The sequence below is a fragment of the Dendrobates tinctorius genome, unplaced genomic scaffold (genome assembly GCF_039654945.1).
Source record: "Dendrobates tinctorius isolate UK_male_01 unplaced genomic scaffold, ASM3965494v1 ptg000093l, whole genome shotgun sequence".
Lineage (NCBI taxonomy): Eukaryota > Metazoa > Chordata > Amphibia > Anura > Dendrobatidae > Dendrobates > Dendrobates tinctorius.
In genome coordinates, this window is record NW_027361761.1 from 18,026,207 (window position 1) to 18,047,592 (window position 21,386).

The 21,386-nt window shown below is 41.0% G+C and overlaps 1 protein-coding gene across 1 annotated transcript in view; it reads left to right on the forward strand.

Annotated features, from left to right (window-relative positions):
- The first annotated feature begins 8,797 nt into the window (after positions 1 to 8,797).
- LOC141098587 (cytochrome P450 2K1-like) overlaps positions 8,798 to 21,386 on the forward strand; it is a 139,006-nt gene continuing 126,417 nt past the window's right edge. Inside the window, exons 1-2 of the mRNA XM_073586498.1 lie at positions 8,798 to 8,879; positions 9,051 to 9,247. Of these exons, the coding sequence (XP_073442599.1) occupies positions 9,068 to 9,247 (180 nt within the window). The 5' untranslated portion in view covers positions 8,798 to 8,879; positions 9,051 to 9,067. The remainder of the gene's footprint in view (positions 8,880 to 9,050; positions 9,248 to 21,386) is intronic.

A 21,386-nucleotide genomic window follows, 5' to 3' on the forward strand; every position in this document is an offset into this window, starting at 1 on the left:
CAAGGCTACAAGTCCATCGCCAAAGACCTGAATGTTCCTGTGTCTACCGTGCGCAGTGTCATCAAGAAGTGTAAAGCCCATGGCACTGTGGCTAACCTCCCTAGATGTCGACGGAAAAGAAAAATTGACAAGAGATTTCAACGCAAGATTGTGCAGATGTTGGATAAAGAACCTCGACTAACATCCAAACAAGTTCAACCTGCCCTGCAGTCCGAGGGTACAGCAGTGTCCACCCGTACTATCCGTCGGCGTCTGAATGAAAAGGGATTGTATGGTAGGAGACCCAGGAAGACCCCACTTCTTACCCCGAGACATAAAAAAGCCAGGCTGGAGTTTGCCAAAACTTACCTGAAAAAGCCTAATACGTTTTGGAAGAATGTTCTCTGGTCAGATGAGACAAAAGTAGAACTTTTTGGGCAAAGGCATCAACATAGAGTTTACAGGAGATAAAAAGAGGCATTCAAAGAAAAAAACATGGTCCCTACAGTCAAACATGGTGGAGGTTCCCTGATGTTTTGGGGTTGTTTTGCTGCCTCTAGCACTGGACTGCTTGACCGTGTGCATGGCGTTATGAAGTCTGAAGACTACCAACAAATTTTTCAGCATAATGTAGGGCCCAGTGTGAGAAAGCTGGGTCTCTCTCAGAGGTCATGGGTCTTCCAGCAGGACAATGACCCAAAACACACTTCAAAAAGCACTAGAAAATGGTTTGAGAGAAAGCACTGGAGACTTCTAAGGTGGCCAACAATGAGTCCAGACTTGAATCCCATAGAACACCTGTGGAGAGATCTAAAAATGGCAGTTTGGAGAAGGCACCCTTCAAATATCAGGGACCTGGAGCAGTTTGCCAAAGAAGAATGGTCTAAAATTCCAAGAGAATTGTAAGAAACTCATTGATGGCTACCGGAAGCAGTTGGTCGCAGTTATTTTGGCTAAAGGTTGTGCAACCAAGTATTAGGCTGAGGGTGTCAATACCTTTGTCTGGCCCATTTTTGGAGCTTTGTGTCAAATGATCAATGTTTTGCTTTTTGCTTCATTCTCTTTTGTGTTTTTTCATTTAAGACAAATTAAATGAAGATAATAATACCAAAGAATTTGTGTTTGCTATCATTTTCAGGAAGAAACTGAGTATCATCTGACAGAATTGCAGGGGTGTCAATACTTTTGGCCACAACTGTATATACTGTTCATCAAATACAAATATACATTCTTTGTTATACGCAAGCTATACTTTAAGTATGTCATAGTAGTGCAAGTATAGTATCACTTTTATTAAGTAGAATCAGAATTAGCAGAGGTAATGTCCTGGAAACTCTCCCAACCGGGGTATCTTCTTGTGTCTTTTAAATGTAAAGTGGAGGACCCGCTCCAAACCTCCAACGTTGGTCTTGGGTGGGCTGCAAGACATAGTTGGTCTCCCCTTAGACCACCTATTCGGCCACACCTAATGGGTTTTTGTTCTGTGGTCATTATTTGGAAAGGTATATTTTTGTTAGCTTTCTTGTAAAACCAAGAAGAAGCACCTAAAGAGATGCTAAACTATTTACAGTACAGTTTTTGGATCATTCACCGTCCATGATCACGTAGTCTTTGTTCCTTATTCTTATCACAGCCTAATTAGGTGAAACTTGGTAGAAGCATTTTGCTGAAAACCCTCGTAGGGTTAACTTTATACACAGGACTTGCCAAAGTTTCTGTTCATTTTCATTAAATGGGTACAGCCTCCTGATTATACAGAAGCACTGGGGGTTTTTCTGCTTCCAAGGCAGTATTTGCTGTTTTCTGCCTCCTGCTGGCATAGGAGCAACAGTAGAAGCCTGGGTAGCTGCTACTTGTACAACTGGGGTTACTGTGATTGTGAACTCTTGTGGACCTGCAGCTATTTCTGCAGCCGGGATAGTTGAAGCTGACGATGGAATGGTTACAGCCTGAGGAATCTTTGATGGTGCAACTGCAGCCTGGGGAATCGCTGACATTGCTGCAGCTGGTGTCACTGCTGTTGGCTATGGAGCTGTCGGTGGTGTGGTTACTGCAGTTGATGGTGGAGTTTCAGCAATTGTCGCCCCCTGGTGTTCTTGTGGGGCTACCAGCTCAGCAGGGATCCTGTGCACGTGGAGAGCGTACCATCACCTCTCACCAAGATGGTGGGTGAAAAAGACGTGCTCCCACAGGAAGAAGTCAGGCTCTCGATGTCCCCGAATGAGGTGGGCTTCTACATCCCGCCTGTTTACAAACTGGTCGGGAGCATGTTTAATAGAATCATAGAATCATAGAATCATAGAATCGTAGAGTTGGAAGGGACCTCCTGGGCCATCTGGTCCAACCCCCTGCTCAAAGCAGGATTCGCTAAATCATCCCAGTCAGATGTCTGTCCAGCCTCTGTTTGAAGACTTCCATTGAAGGAGAACTCACCACTTCTCGTGGCAGCCTGTTCCACTCATTGATCACTCTAACTGTCAAAAAGTTTTTTCTAATATCTAATCTGTGTCTCCTCCCATTCAGTTTCATCCCATTGCTTCTAGTCTTTCCTTGTGCAAATGAGAATAAAGTTGATCCTTCTACAATGTGACAGCCCTTTAGATATTTGTAGACAGTTATTAAGTCTCCTCTCAGTCTTCTCTTTTGCAAACTAAACATTCCCAAATCCTGCAACCTTTCCTCATAAGACAGGGTTTGCAGACCGGTCACCATTCTGGTCGCTCTTTTCTGAACTTGCTCCAGTTTGTTGATGTCCTTTTTAAAATGTGGTGCCCAAAACTGGACACAATATTCCAGATGAGGTCTGACCAAAGAGGAGTAGAGGGAAATAATGACTTCATGTGATCTAGACTGTATGCTTCTGTTAATACATCCTAGAATTGCATTTGCCTTTTTTGCTGCTGCATCACACTGTTGACTCATATTCAGTCTGTGATCTATTAGTATACCCAAGTCTTTTTCACATGTGCTGTCACTTAGCCCTATTCCTCCCATTCTATATATGCTTTTTTCATTTTTATTGCTCAGATGTAGTACTTTGCATTTCTCCCTGTTAAAAACCATTCTGTTAGTTGCTGCCCACTTCTCCAGTTTATTTAAATCTTTTTGAATCCTCTCTCTCTCTCCTCTAGTATTAGCTATCCCTCCTAGCTTTGTGTCATCAGCAAATTTAATCAGTTTACCCTCAATTCCTTCATCTAAATCGTTGATAAAGATGTTGAACAATACAGGGCCCAGGACAGAGCCCTGTGGTACCCCACTTGAGACATTCTTCCAACTGGATGTGCAGCCATTTACGACCACTCTTTGGGTCCGATCACTAAGCCAGTTATGAATCCACCTAACAGTTGCCTTGTCCATTCCATACTTAGTCATTTTTTCAATAAGGATTGTATGAGAGACTTTGTCAAATGCTTTGCTGAAGTCAAGATATACTATATCTACAGCATTTCCTTGATCCACCCAATCAGTGATACCGTCATAGAAGGAAATTAAGTTAGTCTGACATGACTTATTAGTTACAAACCCATGCTGACTCTGTTTAATCACTTCATTCTTATCCAGGTATTGACATACATGTTGTTTAATAATTTGTTCAAAGATCTTTCCTGGTATAGAAGTCAGACTCACCGGCCTATAGTTGCCTGGGTCCACCTTCTTCCCCTTTTTGAAGATAGGAACAACATTTGCTCTTCTCCAGTCTTCTGGCACTTCTCCTGTTCTCCAAGAATTTTCAAAGATTATGGAGAGGGGTTCAAAAATTTCTTCTGCTATCTCCTTCAGTACTCTGGGGTGTAATTCATCTGGACCTGGAGACTTGAATTCATTTAGGTTAGCTAAGTGTTTCCTCACTATCTTTCTGTTTATAGATATCCTGGATTCTTCTATTCCCTTAATAGGACAGTGAATAACAGTTGATGTTGCATTTCCTTTCTGAGAGAAAACAGATGCAAAATAGGAATTTAAAAGTTCAGCCTTCTCAACATCCTGTCTTACCATTTCATCATTTTCATCCTGTAAAAATCCTATAGCATCTTTGACTTTTCTTTTACTTTTGACATATCCCCAAAATCCTTTATTATTGCTTTTGACATCTCTTGCAAGCCTCAGTTCATTTTCAGCTTTAGATAATCTGATTTGTGCCCTGCAGGTTCTGCAGACAGCATTATATTCTTCTTTTGATATGCCTCCCTCTTTCCATTTTATAAACATTTTTTTCTTCCTTTTTAGCATGTGCTTAAGTTCTGTGTTCATCCATCCTGGTTTCCTTAAATGCTTCCTATTCTTCCCTCTTTTCGGAATTGTTAACAACTGTGCTTTGAGAATTTCATTTTTCAAGATTTCCCATCCTTCCTGGACATTTTTGTCTTTAAGGATATCCAGCCATTGGATCCCTCCAATTCTCTTTCTGAATCCCTGTTTAGAATCTTTAATGAAGCCATACCCCCTCTCCAGATCGAAACAGAGGACTGTGCCCCAACCCATTGGGTTCCAGCTGCCCATATGCTCTTCATGGGCCTGGATTTTGGTGCGTGGATCCCGCTACGTCAGGGCCATCCGCTGGGCTTGCCGCTCCCGCTCCTCCTGCTCTAGCTTTAGGACCTGCCTGCGGCAGAATTCCTCCATTGGTATGGGGAACCCCATAAGACCAGCCCACTTATCCTCCCATCTGAGGACCTCCGGCCTGCGCTGCACTGCGGAAAGCTGCTGTGGTATGGGGACGTGCAGTAGGATTCCTCCCCTGGATGCAATTTTCCAGTCCCAGGTGACGTCCATCACCACCTGAACAGATTTCGGGGTTGGTGGTAACTCAATGGGGCCTAGCAGGGCCTCCCATGTCCCAGGGGCGGCGCCCGTACCTGTGCTCCCAGTGCTGCTGTCATCCACTCCAGGCTCCAGTGGCGTGGGGACTTGTGTTGCAGGTACTGGTGACTTTGGTTCTTAGGAACTGGCAGTGGGTACTGGTGATGTGGGTACTGGGGATCGGGCGGTCTCCTCCTCAGTGGTCTGATTTTTCTGGGCGAGAAGAGCTTGGCTCTGGTGCAGCCTCCTGCCCAGCTCTTCTATCTCCTGCTCTAGGTGTTCCAGGTTGGTGTCCACTGAGGGGCTGGAGCCTGGTTCCGCAGTTCTGGGAGAAGTTTCCATCTCTCCCCCACATGCTGCAGGCCTCCTTCCGTTCTCCATCATGGCCTCCTGGTGTACTGGCTTCTCTTTCACTCTCTTTCCCGCTGTGGGCCTTCTCTCCACCCCCGAGGGGCAGTGGCTTTTTTCTTTGCCACCAAACCAAGCCAGGATACAGACCCCTCTGGTGGTCAGCCATGATGTGGTTGCATAGAAGTACAGACAGGGGAGGTTCATGTTGTTTTGCACTCTTTCTTGGGTACCGCCCATGATGGCACCCCTCACTGCACACCTCGTAGAACCACCATAGCAGCCATCTTTACAGTCCAAATCACAGTCCAATAAGTTTGCTCCTTTGCACATGCTGTTAAACATTCTCTCAACTCAGTCAAATTTCTGGCACACAGGACCCGGTGATACAGGGCATCGATATCCTGTTCGTGATGCCAAGTTGGAGCACCCATCAGGGCCGTGGGGTACTTGGTACCGGGCTGCTTCTTATAGGGGCAGTGTCACAGCGTTGGTGAGCCGGTCTGTGGCCCTGGGTGTCCAATAAAAAGGGATATATTTACAAGGGATAAGAAATAAAGTTTTTTGTAATCAGTGTTTGTGACGCCACCTGTGGTTTCTGGTCAGGAGAGTGACCAGTGCTGTGGTGCAGATCCTCTGGGACTGATGGTGTGATGCAGCAGAGTTGGAATGGCTCTCCACGGGCAGAGCTGTTGTCCCAGGGTGGTTAGTTGAAGATGCTATGTTTGCTGATGGTAAATGTAGCAGTGCTGAGGCAAGAATTCAAAGGACACAGTGAGGTGCAGTTCCAAAGCTTTACTCACAGTTCTGGTGCACACAGAAGCCTGCTTGGTGCCATGTTCTTCAGGTGAGAGGCTCAGTCAACTCCCAGGCAGATAAAGTACACCTTTCTTGCACTCGCTTCAGTATATGCCCTTTCCTGGCCATCTCACTGTGTTACTTTCTTGCCTCTTCCTACACAACACCTCAAAGTCAGTGTCCCAGGCCAGCAGCCGCAGACCTTGTCGGATAACGTGCCCAATGTGTTTCTTTGCTCCTTTCTGGCTTACTTTCTGGCAAAGATAACTGTGGTTAGTGGCTGTCACCCCTAAAATTGCCACAGCTGTCGGCTTGCTATCTGAGTCCTGTTGTCCACCCCACTAGGCTAAGGGGCCGAGACCCTTCTGTGACCTTATCCCTCCACCTGACGGCCATCAGCGTAGATCGAGCCCCACGGGTGGCCTTCGCTCTGCACGTTCCACTAGGATCCCTTCCCTCTACAGGGTGCTTCCTTTAGTCACTTTCCTTCCCAGCAGCTCCTGCTGACAGGGAGCTGCTGCACACACGTCCTCTCACTTCTCCCCCTAGGGGGAACTGATCCTAACTTCCTACATTTCTCCCACTCTGAACCTAAAAGCTCCAGCCACCTCCCAACAACTTTTCCTATCCAGCAAGGATGAGATCCTTCTCCCTTGGGGTTCATCGAGGGTGCCCAGCTGCTATAAGTGAGTGTTGGATGCAGGTGTAATAGTGCTGTCAGGTGCCTCCATCCTACCTGGGTAGTGGGATACCACACCTCCAAATGAGGTGCAGTGCCTCTGTTGTGACTTAACCCTCAGGGGTGCCACATCATCCCAATGTGGATTGGTTTACAATGAGGAAGAAGAGGAGGAAGAACAGGAGTAACTTTCATGCGCTATAGACGGTACTACAAGCACAACTGTCATACAGTCTGTTCACTGTGCATGGCCTGAGGACTGGGTGAAGGAGGAGGAGGAGCATGAGGAAGAGAAAGACACCATGGTCAGTCGTCCTGTTGTTGAGGAATACTTGCCTGTTATCAGTCTGGCACGCATGGCTGACTTTATGTTGCGCTGCCTTTCCCTTGACCCTCGCAATATGAAAATTTATGGTGACACTCATTACTGGTTGGTGACACTACTAGACCCATGCTACAAGGAGAATTTTCAATCTCTTCTTCCAGAGGCAGACAAGTCTATTAAAATGGTGCAGTACCAGAGGGCCATTGTTGCTGAATTTTTTTTAAAAATCCCATCTGAAAACGCTGGTGGCAGATGTCATAGTTCGTTGGCCAACCAAGGAGTACAGGCAAGAGAGACACAACTCCAATCCAGCAGAGGCAGGGGAACACTGGCAAAGCTCTGGGACAGTTTTCTCAGACCCTCCCATCACCCTGGCCCTGAGGCGTGGGGTAATGTCACAAGGAATGGAATGTTTGGGAAGATGCTGAGGGAGTACCTTGCTGACCCTACCAACATCCTCTGTGATTCCTCTGTGCCTTTTATATATTGGGTATCCAAGCTGGACACGTGGCATGAACTGGCTCTCTAAGCCTTGGAGGTCCTGGCCTGTCTTGCTGGTAGAATTTGGTCAAAGCGGGTTTTTTGTGCCGCTGGTGGAATTATAACTGATAATCGAATTCGCCTGTCAGCTGAAAATGCAGACAGGCTGACTCTTATAAAAATGAACAAGGCCTGGATTGGGTCAGACTTCTCTACACCACCGAATGTGAATAGCAAAACATAACCTCCAATGCAGTTTCTTTTTTTGAGAGGTGAATTCCCATGCACCTCTTCACACCCACACATGGGTATATGCTTCCTGATTTTGGCTATTTGGTGTTATCTTCCTCCTTCTCCTCATCCTCATCATCCACTACCACTAGAACACCAGGGTGAACGTATTCCTTCATGCTACAGCCACTCCAGATTTTGGCAATGGTGTTATTATGCCAGCAAACAAATTAAAAAAAAATGTACCCCCCAGGGGAAAATGTTTGTCATCCCATACACTTTGTGTATGGGCATTCCAAGTATAGGAGACCCGCTCCTTTAAAATGGGAAAAGAATCATAGGAGGACATCCTCCACGTCTCTTTAGACACCACCACTAGAACACGAGGGTGAACGTATTCCGTGATGCTACAGCCACTCTAGTTTTTCGCAATGGTGTTTAGGATGCCCATAAACAAATTTTAAAAAAATGTACCCCCCATGGGAAAATGTTTTCAGGAGTCTTCCCCATGATGTTCACATGTCATTTGAGCAGTGTTCCCATCATTTTCAGATGTTTTTAGACCTTAAAAGGAACCCCAGGGGGGATCGTGGTAAAAATGCTCTGGTCTCCCATAGACTTACATTGGGCGCGTTGCTCGGGTCGAGTACCCGAGTATTCCAATTTGCTCGACCCGAGCAACGAGCACCCGAGCATTTTAGTGCTCGCTCATCACTAATTACAGTACATGACAAATGCATTACAATGCATACAACAACAAAACATTAGTAAAACATCAGGGTGCCTCATGTAACACAGGTGAACAGCATTAAGGAGAGAGAAGGTACATCAGGGTTCCTGCCACCTTCTTACATAGAGAATAAGCAATCTGCTGAGCCTCCGATCAGCCAACAGCTACCATATGTGTATAGTCAGCTCCAGCTGTAGGAGAACGTAGACCACCGATCTTCTCACCACTGGTCTGTGCTATTCATGGACATGTTGGGTCCTGCAGTCAGTTAGATTTAATTTGTAGCTGAACTCTGTTACGGGAAAACTTTGCTCCATAGCACCGCAAACCTCAAAGAAAACAACTTCTTGGCCCGGATATCTGGGCGGGTTGTAAATATCACATCACATTTTCAATGTTATATAATGTGAATCAGAACTGTAAAATCACACTGAAGAGCAGGATCCAGTCGGGGACATTTCATTACCAACTGAGAAAATAGCACTGAGAATACAGAAGGATTCTAGGTACGGTAGGATAGATTTATAGATAATCTGAAGAAAGAAAGAAAGAAAGAAAGAAAGAAAGAAAGAAAGAAAGAAAGACAGAAAGACATGCAATATATAAAAATAAATAGTTATGGATAAGATGTTTATAGATGTTTGCACATTTATATGTTTCTATTTGTCTTTCTACAGAAACCCTTCCTGGCATTATGATCCCATCTGATCCCATCACATTGGTTCTGTCTATTATTTTATGTCTTTTTTTTGTCTTGTTTTTCTTTGGATGGAACAAAAATGCTTATAATTTGCCCCCCGGACCTCGGCCGCTACCAATCATTGGAAATCTGCACATTCTAGACATGAAGAGACCATATCTGACAATGCACGAGGTAACATTCAGTCATTTGACTATTTATCCTAAATGGTTATAGTTCTGTTGCCTGGAAGGAATGGGAATATAATAAGCCACAAAATGAAGAGAGTAAATATTTAAAGCGTTTGTTTATTGTAGATTTTCTTAACACAATTTGCTTAGATTTAGAAACCTTCTCAACTAATGAATAAACCAAATTAAAGTCCAGATTATAAAGACTTAAAATTTTTTTATTAATTACACAATAAAAGAAAAACCAGACAAATAAGACATAATACAATACCATAAAATGTCATAATGTAAGAAGGTAGTTACATAGTGAACACATAAGCCATAAGTAAATATAGTGATCATAAAAGTTCCATCCGCATCAAAGTGCATATAATGAACAGACAAAGAGTATAAAAACTCAAATAAAGTGCATAGGAAATGTAATAAGATCATAGATACCCGTGATCAATGGCTAAATGCGTCTCCAGCTCCCTCCAACGTACATTTCGCCTACCGTGGCTTTCTCCCGAGATTTCAGTGCTGAGATCTCCATCTGCGCTTGCCCGGCGGCCATTTTCCAGGAAGCAAGCCACTGCGCAGGCATGGATGGAACGGCAGAGCCCCCCATGCAGCACGGGACAGAGTCCGGTGGCGACGGCAGGCACCGGGGGACACAGTGCGGCGGCGGCAGCAGCAACACCTGAGGGACCCAGCACGGCAGCGGCAGCACCCGGAGGACCCAGCGCGGTGGCGGCAAGTAACGGACACCCACAGTGGCAGCCCAAAAAACATATGTTTGCATTGTAAGACGCACCCCTATTTTCCCCCCAAATTTGGGGGAAAAAAGTGCGTCTTACAAAGCGAAAAATACGGTATATATATATATATATATATATAGAGAGAGAGAGAGAGAGAGAGAGAGAGAGTGAGAGAGATATTTACTACATGGTGGCCTGATTCTAATGCATCGGGTATTCCAGAATATGGCCAGCGGGGGTTATACTCACCTTCCGACAGCCCCCGATCTCCTCTTCATGCTCCCTGCATCTTCCGGTCCCAGTAATGCTTAGCGCGAAGGACCGAAGATGACGTCATTCTCGCGAGAGCGTCAAAGCATTTCTGGGACCGAAAGATGCCGGTCGCGTGGTGAGAGGAGGGAAACAGTCGGGGGGCCGTCGGAAGTTGAGTATATCACTATTTTTTTATTTTAATTATATTTTTTACAGGTTTATGGTACCCAAGGCCTAGAGGAGAGTCTCTTCTCCTCCGGACCCTGGGTACCATCCACACATTGAGCGCTGCGCTGGTCATCTCCCCGCTGCATCGCCGCTGATCTCCGTGTGGCAGGAGATGACCCACGGCAATCGTCGGGAGATCAGCGGCTTTCGCCGAAGATCTCCCGACGTTAGCAGTGGCGTGCGTCGCTCGAATTCCGCGCCAATTCGCGGCCGGACTGCGCCTGTCGCTGATTGGTCGTGGCCGGCCGGGCTCGACCAATCAGCGACGTGGGATTTCCGTTACAGACGGACAGAATTAGACAATTATATAGTAGATATGGTGGGCCATTTATATGGATACACCTAAATAAAATGGAAATGGTTGGTGATATCAACTTCCTGTTTGTGGCACATTAGTATATGGGAGGGGGGGAAACTTTTCAAGATGGGTGAAGAAACGGCGGCCATTTTAAAGTTGGCCATTTTGGACACAACTTTATTTTTTCCAGTGGGAAGAGGGTCATGTTACACATCAAACTTATTGAGAATTTCAAAAGAAAAACAATGGTGTGCTTTGTTTTAATGTAACTTTTTTGTTTCATGAGTTATTTACAAGTTTATGAACACTTATTAAATGTGTTCAAAGTGCTGCCCATTGTGTTGGATTGTCAATGCAACCCTCTTCTCTTCAAAAAAAATAGCCACACATTGCTAGATACACTGAATTTATACATAAGACCTCTGTAAGGGTACTTGTGAAAAATAAAGCCAGTATTTTTTTGGTTTCATAATCATAATGCATTCATGATGAGAAAGGGTGATGTTAAAGGACGTGGCTGTGGTGGTGCCTGACAAGGCCATGTGACAGATCTGAAGGTGACTGGATCTCGTTCTAGGTTCCTGTCAAAATTTGGTCAGAGTGCTACACTACTAACGAACCCAGACTTGTACGAGGATGTTGTGGGTTGGAAGGCAGACAAAGGCTTCAGTGTGTGGACGAGCAGCAACACAAAGTCTTCCACATGGTCCAGTCTCAGTAGCCAAGAGTCTGGGCCTCTGAAACCTCAACCTGATTTTTCTTCCTCCCACCATCAAGAGTCCCAGGAGACATATGACCCCAACACTGGCCACTATGAGACACATTATGTGTCTGATGGTAAAATCACTGGCCCTTCCCTGGTGTTACAAAATTCCCACTCTGCTGTCCAGGAAGGAGGCACTGAGGTCTCCGGTCCACAACCGGCAGAATTCAGTTGTCCCTGGTCAGCATATATGTCTGTTCACAAATCGTTAGTTAGATAGGGCATACATATTCTTCAGCAATTTACATTGTCCGGTGCTGGACAAAGACCATTGCTGACTATTCCAGGCTCCTAAATGTGATTTGTCTCTTTATTTAACTGTACCTTCTCTAACATTTTCTAAATTTGGGTCCTTACCAAAAAAATGTTGGTCGGGTATTGGCCAGTTTCTGTATAATTTAAGCACGCCTAAGAGACTGTGTTAATATGCTCCACAGACCTATTCAGGCCGCAGCACTACACATATTGGAACATGGTCATTGCCACGCTAAGGCCTTTACCTGAGCTCTGTAGCACGGCTTGTCACCTGAGTAATACACTCCACAGACCTCGACATTCTCTGGGACATATCCTGTAATTATTCCATTGCTGCTCAAAACCATGCAAAAGGTTCATTCTACCTGGCTGGGTAGTTTCCAGAAGTGCGTAGTCTTGTGCAGATTGGTCAGTGGCACTCCTGTCTCTTTCCCTTGAGGAGGCTACTTCCAAGTAAAATGAGGCTTGTACATATTCCTGACATCAGGCCTAACAGACTGAGCACAATACAGGCCCTCGCTTGTTACACTGTATTCAGAATTTAATTCTAATGCTTTTGGTGTCTGGTAGAATCCAATTTACTGACATTGATCATACAGCTCCCCCAACTCCTGTATTATATTCACCTTACAGCAGCTTCACCCGCTATGACAGTGGTTACATTGGGATCCGGTGGCAAAATTGAGCTGTGTACATTACAAAACGCAGGTTTCACAGCACATGGTGGCCCTCTGAAAATTGTAAGTGAGGGCCGCATAATGACATGGCGGTGGACATGGGGGTGGTGGAGGGCAAAGCCCAAAATTCTATTGGCCATGTGTGAAACGGCATTGTAAAGGGATGGAGAATATGCACTATCTTGCTACTTGGCAGGAGGGAGGGACCTCCCAAATGAAGGAGTGAGAGCCCTCACAAATGTTAAAGGAAAAAGTAAAGCCAAAATGCTTAGTGTAAACACATGTTAAAGAGAAGGTGTAATTTTTTTTTTAATTTAGCAATATATACATGTAATTATGAAGGAAAATATGTTTCTCTGCATTTTTCCCTTTAAATAAAATTGTTTGGTTTGGTAGGACTTTTTAAAGATCCGTATAACCGGTGCAATACTCTGACATCATTACTCCCAGATACCATATGTGAGCCAGAAAGACATGCCGGCATATTCTCCATGCTGTTCCCATTTAGTTTTAGCTCTTTCCCATCAATTTCAGCTTTTTTTCCCATGCCCCCAGACCTGTTTGTTGGGTCCAGCAGAAAAATACTCGGCTTTCCCATTGACTTGCATTGGATTCGTTATTCGGTAGAAATTACTTGTGCCGATTTTAACGAATCTGAATATTTTACTATTCGATCATCACTAATCATGTGCCTTTATCAGCAACATGTGGAGTAGAGCTTTGCCCACGTCTGTTAACTTGTTAAATGCCAGTGTCAATCTCTGACAGCAACAATAACACACACCGATAGAGAGCGCTTCACTCCATGCGCCCATCGGCCCTGTGATGTGATAGCTGGTGCTGATGGGTTGTCAGGACAGCCATCAGTCTGTTAAAGACCCCTCCTGTGAAAGCCATTGTTCAGCTGGCATTCATAAGAGATGGTGAATTTTGTTTTACATAGCAGTACTCAACAGTGATATTTAAAGCACACGAGATCAGATGATGGTAGCTTCACGTCCCCTAAGGGGACAGTCAAATGCATTAAAAAAGTAAAAGGTTAAAAAAATATGAAAAAAAAATAAAAAATGTAAAAGTTCAAACTCCTCCATTAAAAAATAAAACAATGTAAAACAGAAAATACACATACTTGTTATCGCCACGTTCATAAAACTTAGAGCTATCAAAATATAAAATAAATTAATCTGATCGGTAAATGGCACAATGAAAAAATCAAAACACCAGTATTATGTTTTTGGTCACTGCAACATTGCAATAGAATCATAGAATCATAGAATCATAGAATCGCAGAGTTGGAAGGGACCTCCTGGGCCATCTGGTCCAACCCCCTGCTCAAAGCAGGATTCGCTAAATCATCCCAGTCAGATGTCTGTCCAGCCTCTGTTTGAAGACTTCCATTGAAGGAGAACTCACCACTTCTCGTGGCAGCCTGTTCCACTCATTGATCACTCTAACTGTCAAAAAGTTTTTTCTAATATCTAATCTGTGTCTCCTCCCATTCAGTTTCATCCCATTGCTTCTAGTCTTTCCTTGTGCAAATGAGAATAAAGTTGATCCTTCTACAATGTGACAGCCCTTTAGATATTTGTAGACAGCTATTAAGTCTCCTCTCAGTCTTCTGTTTTGCAAACTAAACATTCCCAAATCCTGCAACCTTTCCTCATAAGACAGGGTTTGCAGACCGGTCACCATTCTGGTCGCTCTTTTCTGAACTTGCTCCAGTTTTTTTATGTCTTTTTTAAAATGTGGTGCCCAAAACTGGACACAATATTCCAGATGAGGTCTGACCAAAGAGGAGTAGAGGGAAATAATGACTTCACGTGATCTAGACTGTATGCTTCTGTTAATACATCCTAGAATTGCATTTGCCTTTTTTGCTGCTGTATCACACTGTTGACTCATATTCAGTCTGTGATCTATTAGTATACCCAAGTCTTTTTCACATGTGCTGTCACTTAGCCCTATTCCTCCCATTCTATATATGCTTTTTTCATTTTTATTGCCCAGATGTAGTACTTTGCATTTCTCCCTGTTAAAAACCATTCTGTTAGCTGCTGCCCACTTCTCCAGTTTATTTAAATCTTTTTGAATCCTCTCTCTCTCTCTTCTCTAGTATTAGCTATCCCTCCTAGCTTTGTGTCATCAGCAAATTTAATCAGTTTACCCTCAATTCCTTCATCTAAATCGTTGATAAAGATGTTGAACAATACAGGGCCCAGGACAGAGCCCTGTGGTACCCCACTTGAGACATTCTTCCAACTGGATGTGCAGCCATTTACGACCACTCTTTGGGTCCGATCACTAAGCCAGTTATGAATCCACCTAACAGTTGCCTTGTCCATTCCATACTTAGTCATTTTTTCAATAAGGATTGTATGAGAGACTTTGTCAAATGCTTTGCTGAAGTCAAGATATACTATATCTACAGCATTTCCTTGATCCACCCAATCAGTAATACCGTCATAGAAGGAAATTAAATTAGTCTGACATGACTTATTAGTTACAAACCCATGCTGACTCTGCTTAATCACTTCATTCTTATCCAGGTATTGACATACATGTTGTTTAATAATTTGTTCAAAGATCTTTCCTGGTATAGAAGTCAGACTCACCGGCCTATAGTTGCCTGGGTCCACCTTCTTCCCCTTTTTGAAGATAGGAACAACATTTGCTCTTCTCCAGTCTTCTGGCACTTCTCCTGTTCTCCAAGAATTTTCAAAGATTATGGAGAGGGGTTCAAAAATTTCTTCTGCTATCTTGTAAAATAATGCATATCCTGTAAAATACTCAGGACTAGTTACCAGATAAAAATATAGTGGTTTATTTGCTTACTTCCATCAAAGAAAGGTTATTACAGAAAAACAGGTGAATAAAAATAGGTGAAAGAGAAATTGTCCATTAGATCATGTTCTGAGATCCCACATGGCAAAAGCAACATGTATTCTTCTTCTCTCCGAGATCCTGAATAGCAAATGGCTGCTGTGTCTCAGTTCGGCTTCTCACATCGCCGTCAAGTAATATACCAGCTGTTATGTCATGTCATCTTGTGTCTGTCTCTCATGATGGTGAGGGAAGAAGAGGAGCGACCTCTACAGTTAGCCATGAATTATATACGTCTCCTAAAGCACGTGGTCTCTACATATATGGAGCTGTCTTTCTACCATGAGCCAAGCTTAAAAATAGCCTATGTCATGTAAGCTAAAGCATTCTACAGAACTGGGTCTTATAAGAAATTAACGGATTATTAATATTTAACAATTCCCCCTTTTGAGGGAGACAGACATTAATTGGAACCCTCAAATATAACAAGATCTTCTTTTCTTCTTTTCTTCTTCTTTGACAAAATAATTTAATATCAATAATAATAATAATAATAATAATAATAATATTAGATTACCGTTATAAGTACTCAATGACATAATTGATGTGAATTCATGTTATGGTAAGCCATGAACAATATTCATATAAAATATGTATAATTATACTTCCCTAAGTCTAAATTGAAGCATCTCAGGTCCAGTCATCATCATCTGGTGTCATCTGGTCTTCATTTTGATGTCTTCTGTCTTCTTCTTGGTTCTTTTAAAAATACAGTTTTCTTATAGCATATAGATGTGTTGTGTATCAAATCAAAGTCCATAATTTCAAATGTTAATACGAAAACAAAGTCTATGCAGCTTTAATATCTGTGCAGTGTTATCTTTAAAAACCTGGGCTTACATTGGCTCGCCTTGGATATTCTGGAATCCTCCATCGGTACTGGTCTTTGAACAGGTGTGACGTCTTTGGTCAGCAAAGCAAGGGTTAAAATGACTCTTCCTTGCTAAACATAGCACCATAACCAGTCCTTGTCCTAATGCACAGGACATATGTCAGGGTTGTAGCTTCCTGACAATTACCTTCATTGTTCACCAGCTTTCATCGAAGCTTTTCAGGTGATTGAAAACCTCTGGAACTTGATAAGAACGTGATAACACCGTTCATCTCAGCATCATAGGATCATCGTCCTCTGGTTGTCAGGTTAGACACTTTAATTGTGACTGTCGGTGGTGGATACTGCACTTGTGACTGTCAGTGGTGGATACTGCACTTGTGACTGTCAGTGGTGGATACTGCATTTGTAATTAACACAGTCTATTACTCAGTAATCATAGCTTTGTTACCTTCTGGGATTTCTGGATCGCGGCATTCTTCTTCTTGCAACTGATAAAAATCAATGAAGTTTAGAAATGTGAAAAGTCTTTATTAACATAATTTCAGTATCTTGCTTGAAGTCTTCATTCCCTATTCTATACCAAATCTGGTAATTTCCCTATCCCATAATATCACAGCGTACCATAGCAATCAGTAATATCCATATAATTATTATCAGAATTTGTACCATATATGGATTTCAATATTTGAAATAATAAACCAATAATAAGTGATAATACATTATTATCCATTTTTTTTTATGTGATAGAACATTTTTATGTCATAGGTGTAATTACCTTTTTCAACCCATAGGTGTCACTGTGTTTTATGTAACCAGTGTTATCATCTTTATTAATAAGGAATATATTCATTATACTAATAATATGTAGGAATGTATAGCCATGAACCAAAATAAGAATATATGAGTGAGCGAATGAATGAATAAAAGAATTGTTGCATATAACTCAGAAGTGAAACATTTTCCTTAGTAATAGAACCATATAATTGCTATATTTAATGAAGCAATATTCTCAGTAGATATTACTTTACTAAATATTGGTGAAAGAATTAAAAATAATGAAAAATAAGAATAAAAATAAAAATAAGAATAAGGCCTTTATGTTGATGCAGAGTAGTTATGTCTTCAAATTATGCAACTTTGCATGTAATTCCTCTTAGTGTAAAGAAATGACTCTTTATAATACTTGTTATTATACCCAATACTTATACCATTGTACCTTATTAATATTTTTTTTTTCCTATTAAAATGTGTGAAGAAGAGGTATTAATCAAATGTGATTATGTAGTCAGGATAAAAAACATATTTCCCCCTTAATACCAAAAAATATTGTTTCATGAAATAATTCATTTATCAAAACCAAAATTAAAAATAATTAATGTATAAATTATGTGAATTTATACTTGCTTATACCATTATTTGTCTGAAGATGTGTAACCATCAAAATTAATCTGAATATCATAAAATTATCCTTTGGAAAAATTAATTTAAATGTAGTTTAAAGATTAACACACTTGGACAGAGAAGGAAGGTCCACTATTCCCAGATGCAGCTGGTGAATACCAGGCTCTGTGCTGGTGCCTGTTTAAAAGAGCTAAAGCTGATAAGGAAAGAATAGATTTTCTTCCTAAACTATTTTCTATTTTGTTGTGCGATTGCACTTATCCACAATTAACTAAATCAAGAAATAATAATTACTATAGAAATATAGAAATATATGTTTGTATAGATAATATTTCATTATGTATCTTAATATTCTAATAATTTCCTAAAGATAAAAGCTTTGGGGTTTTTGTTTTTTTTTTTTTTTTTCTTTCATGCATTCAGGATCCTGAGGTCTCACAAACGTATCACATTACTCGCTCAGCAGCTGCTCATACACTCAGTCACTGTCACTCAGACAGTGTCACATATTAACTTTAAACCAAATATCTCACATATGAAAGTGTGATGAATACACGTATTTTAACCCAAATTATCCTAATTATCAATGCATTGTAAACTATTTCAATTTAGTCTCTTAATATTTCTTTGAATATTCCCCAAATACACATGACATAAATATATATGTATAGCTATACTTGACATTTAGGCCTGGAAAAAAAATTCCATTGCTTTGCAAAAGTTGAGACCCCCTTTAAAATTCTTTTCCTAAGGAACAGGGACATAGTATACTGGTATACTTGTATTATTAGAACAAGGTTCAAATTCCCCTGCTGTGGTAGTCATTCAAACCATGCAGTAAAAAAGCACACACCCAGAACATTTTAAAAAGCAATTGGTTATTTCCTTTTAAGGGTTAGATATATAAAATCATGCAATTTTTGCAACATCCTGTGTAAATAAAGGCATAAATCCTTGGAAGAGAATTTTTCTCGATTAAGTCCTGCTTTGAAATGAAAATTCTAAGGAAACATAAAAAATAAGGTTAATATCATATTCATATTCTAAATATTATTACTGATGTAGATTTTAATTTTCATTAAAAAATACAGTTCTACTATTTCTACTTCTACAAACACTCTATATATACTGTATGACTATGTATATATCCACAAACCATAAAACTACAGGATTATACTCTATAAAATAATTACATATAACTCACTAATTGTATAACACTGTTACACAATATATATTACTTTTTCTAGCCAATTCCTACACCCATACTTATTTCTCTGCAAAAAATATCCTGAAAGGTTCTTGCCATTTTAAAGCTGATAGATTCTTGGAGCAGAGTATTCAGTTTACAGGCCATGATGTCACTCACCACCTGTTTCTGTCTGTTAAATTCGGCCATCTTTGTTACAGAAAGAAAATCAGAACTCATCATTTTTCTTAATTCAATTTGTGTCTTTTCGGTGTTCTTTTGCATCATTCCATATGGTTTATAACAAACATGTGATCTCCTTTGTACTTCATATATTTGGGGAAAACTCATTTTAGAAGGTTTTGCTAATACAGGCTTCTGATAAGATTTTACTCTGCCTGTCTTTCCAAAATTAGCACAATTTACTTTCCTTTCACGATTCTCGTGTTTCCTGGCAAAATCAAGAAATTGCGCACATTCAAACAAAGAATCTTTTTGTGACGCAATAACACGAGATGCAGGATTTAGAAACCAAAATTTGCTTACAAAACTCCTTATGAGGGACGGTGTTTTGACATTCTCACTCAGCATTTTGTACAAACGTTCATATATGGACATGAACGTAAAAATACATTCCTTCCGACCAATCCTTAATTTTTGAAGAATATCAATATCTGGATGATTTTCATTTGATGAACAAAAAATGAGAATTTTTAATCTGTCCTTATCAGTTAAATTCTCATGTGTCTCACCAGATAACTTTAAAGACAATCTCCTAGCAAAATTTACAGGGATCCACATTTTGAACAACTGATTCTTCTCCTCGTTAGATAAATCAAAGTTACCAGAACAACTTTCAAAGATCTCAGAGTTTCTATAAACATCTATTTTGTTGTCATAAGCAGGAATTATTTGGCATATTTTTATCAAATTCTTCCTCACGCTACTTCGGATTTGGGCCTGTGAGTCTTCTATTTTTAGTGGTACGTCTTTCCCTTGTACGTCCTCTACGTCAGTTCTGAAGTCTCCTCCTACTTCTCCATCTTGTTCCACGTCTGCAAGGTCACCTTCAATAGCTGCTACTACTTGTAACTGTTTCTCCACATTACAGTGAATCTCGGGAATATCACTATCCTCTACACAATCATTTTTGGATTTCTCTGACACAGATCTATGAAATATATCTACCATCTGTAGAATATTTTTTTAATCTCTCTCTTTCTCTATTGAAAAACTTAGAATCTAACCTCTGATTCTCGAGTTCACACTCGGCATATAAACTTAACCATAAAACTTCTGAATTAGAATTGTCTACAGACTTAAATTTCAATTTACTCTGCTTAGCAAGACAATTAATGACATCCATTTTATCTTACCTTGAAATGTCTCAGCTCCTTTGATGGACAACGCTGGGTTCCTGTCTTCACACGTCTGGCTTAGGTCTGGTACTTTTGGCACTTGTAGTACTTCTCAATCTATCTGGTACTTCTTACTTCTAGGTTCTATGTGATTCTTGTAAGTAGTGGAATTCCCGATAACTTGCACATATGATTTGACGTTAGCAAAGTCCAATCCCCCGTGTGTGCAAGTTGAGGGAAATCCGCAAAAAAGTACAAAAATTCAGATCTGGCTGGCTCTCCAATGTAAAATAATGCATATCCTGTAAAATACTCAGGACTAGTTACCAGATAAAAATATAGTGGTTTATTTGCTTACTTCCATCAAAGAAAGGTTATTACAGAAAAACAGGTGAATAAAAATAGGTGAAAGAGAAATTGTCAATTAGATCATGTTCTGAGATCCCACATGGCAAAAGCAACATGTATTCTTCTTCTCTCCGAGATCCTGAATAGCAAATGGCTGCTGTGTCTCAGTTCGGCTTCTCACATCGCCGTCAAGTAATATACCAGCTGTTATGTCATGTCATCTTGTGTCTGTCTCTCATGATGGTGAGGGAAGAAGAGGAGCGACCTCTACAGTTAGCCATGAATTATATACGTCTCCTAAAGCACGTGGTCTCTACATATATGGAGCTGTCTTTCTACCATGAGCCAAGCTTAAAAATAGCCTATGTCATGTAAGCTAAAGCATTCTACAGAACTGGGTCTTATAAGAAATTAACGGATTATTAATATTTAACATATCTCCTTCAGTACTCTGGGGTGTAATTCATCTGGACCTGGAGACTTGAATTCATTTAGGTTAGCTAAGTGTTTCCTCACTATCATTCTGTTTATAGATATCCTGGATTCTTCTATTCCCTTAATAGGACAGTGAATAACAGTTGATGTTACATTTCCTTTCTGAGAGAAAACAGATGCAAAATAGGAATTTAAAAGTTCAGCCTTCTCAACATCCTGTCTTACCATTTCATCATTTTCATCCTGTAAAAATCCTATAGCATCTTTGACTTTTCTTTTACTTTTGACATATCCCCAAAATCCTTTATTATTGCTTTTGACATCTCTTGCAAGCCTCAATTCATTTTCAGCTTTAGGTAATCTGATTTGTGCCCTGCAGGTTCTGCAGACAGCATTATATTCTTCTTTAGATATGCCTCCCTCTTTCCATTTTATAAACATTTTTTTCTTCCTTTTTAGCATGTGCTTACGTTCTGTGTTCATCCATCCT